The sequence below is a fragment of the Clinocottus analis genome, unplaced genomic scaffold, assembly GCF_023055335.1.
Source record: "Clinocottus analis isolate CAN_PGR_092001 unplaced genomic scaffold, fCliAna1.0.p SCAF_3, whole genome shotgun sequence".
In the NCBI taxonomy this organism is placed as follows: Eukaryota; Metazoa; Chordata; class Actinopteri; order Perciformes; family Cottidae; genus Clinocottus; species Clinocottus analis.
The window spans coordinates 17513041-17517822 of NW_027176042.1; the positions used below are offsets into that span (position 1 = coordinate 17513041).

Below are 4782 nucleotides of genomic sequence, written 5' to 3' on the forward strand. Positions count from 1 at the left end.
TCAGATCTCCAACAGTCCACTGCTGTTCTCCACTCCATTAGGTGTGCCGGTCTTCTCATCTCCGTTGGTGATTTGGTCAGCGACAGGATTGGTGGGCACAGCGCTGGCGTTGAGCTCTGTGGTCTCCTCACTGCGAGGATCTGTCTCTCCCTCCACAGCCACAGCTTTGCCCTGCATTGCGGACTCTGCATGGGTTTTCTGGTGCTTGGAGAGGTGGTCGCTGCGTGTGAAACGCTTGTTGCACAGTAGACAGGTGAACTTCTTCTCCCGCGTGTGGGTGCGCACGTGCCTCTCCAGTTCGTCCGAGCGGGTGAAACGCTTCCCGCAGAACAGCCAGTTGCAAACAAAGGGCCGCTCGCCAGTGTGCCAGCGCAGGTGGGCTTTGAGGTGGGAGGCCTTGCCGTAGACTTTCCCACACCCTGGGATGTGGCAGCTGTGGACTGGCTTCTTCCTCAGGGATGCAGCCGAGGCCCCCAGCCTCTCCAGCTCCTGGCAGTTGGGGCAGTCACATGAGGACCTGGTGGGCGCGCCCCCTCCGCTGTAGCCTCCTGATCCCCGAGCGGGCTTTAGGCCCATGGGACTCTCAATCATCCCCGCACTTGGCACAGGCTTGGGCTTGTACATGTCCTGGGGCAGCATGTGCTGAGAGGGCTGGAGGAGGTGTGAGGAGGAGCCCAGCCCCACGGAAGGGTAAGAAGCCGGGTTGAGTGGCGTAAAGTCGGTGTTGTAACTGGGCAACTGTGGGCTCAGGGAGGCCTGTTGTGCCACAGGCTGCAGGGAGGCTTGGAGACCTCCGTCCTGGGGCTGGGTTGATGACAGCCAGTTGGAGTTGGGGTGGACGTCCCACCAGGAGGACGTGGCATTCGCCGGAGCGGCAGTAATGCCAGGGTGGATACCGGCTTTATACCAGGAGCCATATGGGTGCGTCATATCCAGCGAGGTGTAGACACTGGTGAGGCAGTCAGCTGTAGCGTGGCCTTTGGACACTAAAAGAGACGGGTCCTGGGAGATGGAGGTTTGGAAGGAGTGGGAGAAAGGGTTATACTCTGTAGTGTAGCCTCCGGCCGAAGGAGGGGGGCTTCCATTGGGGGTAAGCAGCCCGCCACCTCCTCCTCCTCCAGCTGTGGTGAAGGAGCCAGTGTAGGAGTCTGCCAGGCCACTGCCGTCTGCGGTCCGTCCGTTCTTCGCTGCCTGAAGGTCAGAGGTCATGGTGTAGAGCTTCTTTACTGGAATAGCGCTGCCAATCTTACCGGGTGTAGCCGAATCCCTGATGGGGCTTGTGCTGCCAAACTTGTTACAGGTAGCAGTTAACATAGCCAGAGGACTGGAGCCATAGCGTGCGTCTTCCTGCGGAGGAGACAAGGGAGAAAATGAGACTGTCTGTCGGCAGGAAATGGCTGCTTGCTGGTGCTGCTTCTGTCAGTGTCAAGTCTAATAAAAAACGTATGTCGGACGACCACCGCTGGATTTTTCTGCTCGCTCCGTTTTCAAAGTGGTCGGAGCAATTTCAAGCAGTGAATGTTTATGCGTGTGTAGGTTCTGCTCCGCTCAGCAAAGGAGGAATTCCATTACTTTTGTTTCACTTTAACCACAAGCTACTCTTAATTTTGCATTCATGTTTGCTTTAAACTTTGACCACCTGTCTTCACAGTCTCCAACATACACAAACATGCATTGTTAATCATGTGTAGCCGCTGCACTGTGAACTGTAACAGGCACTAATTCTTAGCAGTTTTGAAGCTGTATCTTTAGTAGTCGCTGTGGCATTTAAGTTTTCAATGTATGACTCTTTATGTCAGCATTCAGAATCTTAATTTTTCTTTTTGGAAATCAAATATTTTTCCACTTTCCACGACCAAAGGAATTTCACTTTGCATACTTTTTTTTTTGTATTTCTCTTTTCCATGTGCAGGTAACTAAACACCATAGCACAACATATCACAGGCGTTGTGTCTGTCCCTGCGACCACACACTGCACACATGAATATAGCTCATGAAAACATATTATATTTCAATAGAACTTTACAGTGTTCCTTTTGTAATGGTGAGTTTACTGATGTTAATGTACTTTAAATTGCGTGTCAGCTGTGGTGTAAATATAAGACTATTGTGATAATCCTGTGTGGAATAAATGTATTATACCATTGTCATTTTGTTCAGGCGCACTACATCTCTTTTCACTCCGAGGCCATAACTTTAATTAAGTGTAAATAGAATATTATCCTATCTTTAAGAGGTAATCATTGTCTTCCTATACAGACTGACGTCCTTGATCTCCTTCTCTTCCATACAGCCCTGAGGTCAGCGCAGTTTTCGGATTGATCATGTTTCATCACAGACTTTTCGGTCTTTTACTGCTCCTACTATCCCTGCAGTTATCTTAACTTCTTGCTATATCCACTAATATCTGCACTTCTCATGGCCTCGTGGGAAAACTCTTAAATAGTAAATCTTTCTACTTTTCTTTTTGCTCATGGACATAGGAACCATATGATCAGAGGAAACGTAAACCCCAGGCTAAAAGTTCACATGTGAGTCAAACTCTGTCACCATCTCACTCTTTAAATGCGTAAATCACACATCAAGACCTATAATATTTCTTCATTAATGCACATTATGATTGTCATTATTTTGTTACGTCACATATTAATGAACAGTGATGTATTATTCTTCAGATTTCAAATACCATGAAGCCAAACTAGGCTTTAGGTTTCCTCACTTCAACTTACAACTGCATGACTTTAATATAAAGTCTCGCTGGAATTTCAACATCATAAAAGTTGAGTCTGTATTTAAGGAAAGAAAGAAGGAAAAAACAAAAATCTACTTACAATTACATTCCCTACCTCCAGAATAGATGCGGCCATCCCTGAGAAACAAAATCCTAAGGAAGCTGAGGGGATCGAGTGAAGCGCAGCTCGGAGTCCCAGGACACTTTGGAAGAAGTTGGGCACTCACGCGGGGAAGTGTTTTGAGGCACGGGAAGCCCGCCCCCTAATTACAGGCTCTGGGCTCTTTGAAGCCCGCTAAGAGGCAATACAAACCCAGAGATAGCGGAAACTGGAAGGAGATTGGTGGATAGAAAGAGGACGGCCCACCTCCCCGAACATAGAGTGTCGAATCATTTTTCAAGATAAATGCATGAATGGGTTCCTCATCAATCACCATTTGGACATTATTTCAGTTTCACTGGCATTATTTTTTCCACTGGGATTAGTTCAGTGGAGTCTGAGGGGAAAGACTCCAGTTTAACATCATCTCACAGAGAATTATATTGCCGGATGACAGATTTAGACATGCTGTAAATTGTGTTCATGCTGCTAGACGCATTACTTCAGGAGCAATGTATAGAAGAAGTGAAAAAACGACTAAAGCTCTTTTCCGTTGTCCTCCTGCGATAGGAAGAATAACAAAAGAACAAGTAGCCTCGGCCTGTGCCGCACAAATAAAAAAAATAAGCCGACCGAGTCTGTGGTTTTCATCTGAGATTTTATTATTCTGGCTTCAACTCTCCCTCTGTTTCCAATATTCTTGAACGCAGTTAACTGCCTTTATAGGCATTAACTGTAATGGTTAAAGAGACTGAACTCCATAGACAAGCAAGGCAGGAAAGGATCAAGTCATTAAATGAAATAAAGAAGAGATTATCACATCAAATAAAATTCAAAGACAAAATTAAGAGGCAGGAAAAGATTGTTTTCTCAAGTAAGACGGTTGATGAAAAGATGAAAAACTGACATAGTTGGCAAGTGTCAAGAATAAAAGGTCTAGCTAAAGACAAAAAGAGGTACAGTTTTACATTTTTCCAAATAATTTCATTATTTTCTTGTTTAGAAATCTTTCAGAGGAAAATATGTATAGCCTGATTTTTGTGACTTACCAATTTAAAATATATTTTGTGGCTAAACGCCATGTAAGTTAATGGCAATGGTCTCTCTGCTAAATAAACTCACTGTAAACCATTTTAAAGTGATGATAAGAATCATAACTTCATACTGTTTCATTTTGAATCTGTAGGTTTATCAAATACTTCAGAGAATTATTTATCTTTTATTTGTTTTAGATAAAAAATAATTACAGAAAGTCTTTTATTGTCGAACACATTTTGTTGTTTGATACATTTAGATGTATAAAAAAAATCATACAGCCTAGACACAAGCCGACATATGTCAAATGTATTTATTGCATGCATTCAAACTTATTCTTATGTAGTATAACATATTCGTCACAATGAACACACAAAGAAAAAAATACATAATATTTTGACAAAAAGGTACTATTTCAAAAAGAATACAAGAAGCAAAAATGTGTATCCTATTTATCTTGTTTAATATGCTATTATTAAACTGTGTACTGTTTATGAGCTGAAGATACAATAGATTGAGTCTCTCAGTTTTCAGAATTGTATTTATTGGTCGAAAGAGTCAAAAACTCAACTCTCAGTCTCGGGTGAGACAGATTCTCAGCGCCTTTTTGTGGGCGTCTAGTTTTCTGAAGGAGAGCACAGAAGATTAAAATTGTTGTCAAAAATAAACATATAATTTCTATCCTTATTTTCTCCTCAATTACAGGGCATGGTCGGAGCTGGGCTTGTCGTTCTGGAGAGTCTGGCCCTCACATGAACACAGCAGCTATATTTGGCAGTCTGCTCTCCATCTGACCTTCATCCCTTTATTTTCTTATTCCAGAAGTGGTGTGAGTAGAAGAACAAAGACTGCTACAAGCAGTGCTACACAATGTCACACACTCTAACAGGGTTGTGTTTGCAACCTATAAACCTCA

General features: G+C 43.6%; 1 protein-coding gene across 2 annotated transcripts; it reads right to left on the bottom strand.

Moving 5' to 3' along the window:
- On the bottom strand, positions 1–2867 carry sp7 (Sp7 transcription factor). Of its 2 annotated transcripts, none has more exons than XM_068593717.1 (2): positions 2847–2867; positions 1–1347 (listed from the first exon to the last, which is right to left on the bottom strand). In XM_068593717.1, exons 1-2 carry the CDS (start codon positions 2865–2867, stop codon positions 1–3), a joined length of 1368 nt encoding a protein of 455 aa, XP_068449818.1. The 2 variants fall into 2 exon arrangements, with proteins under 2 accessions (XP_068449818.1, XP_068449817.1); XM_068593716.1 differs by having other exon boundaries at positions 2832–2867.
- Positions 2868–4782: the final 1915 nt, after the last annotated feature.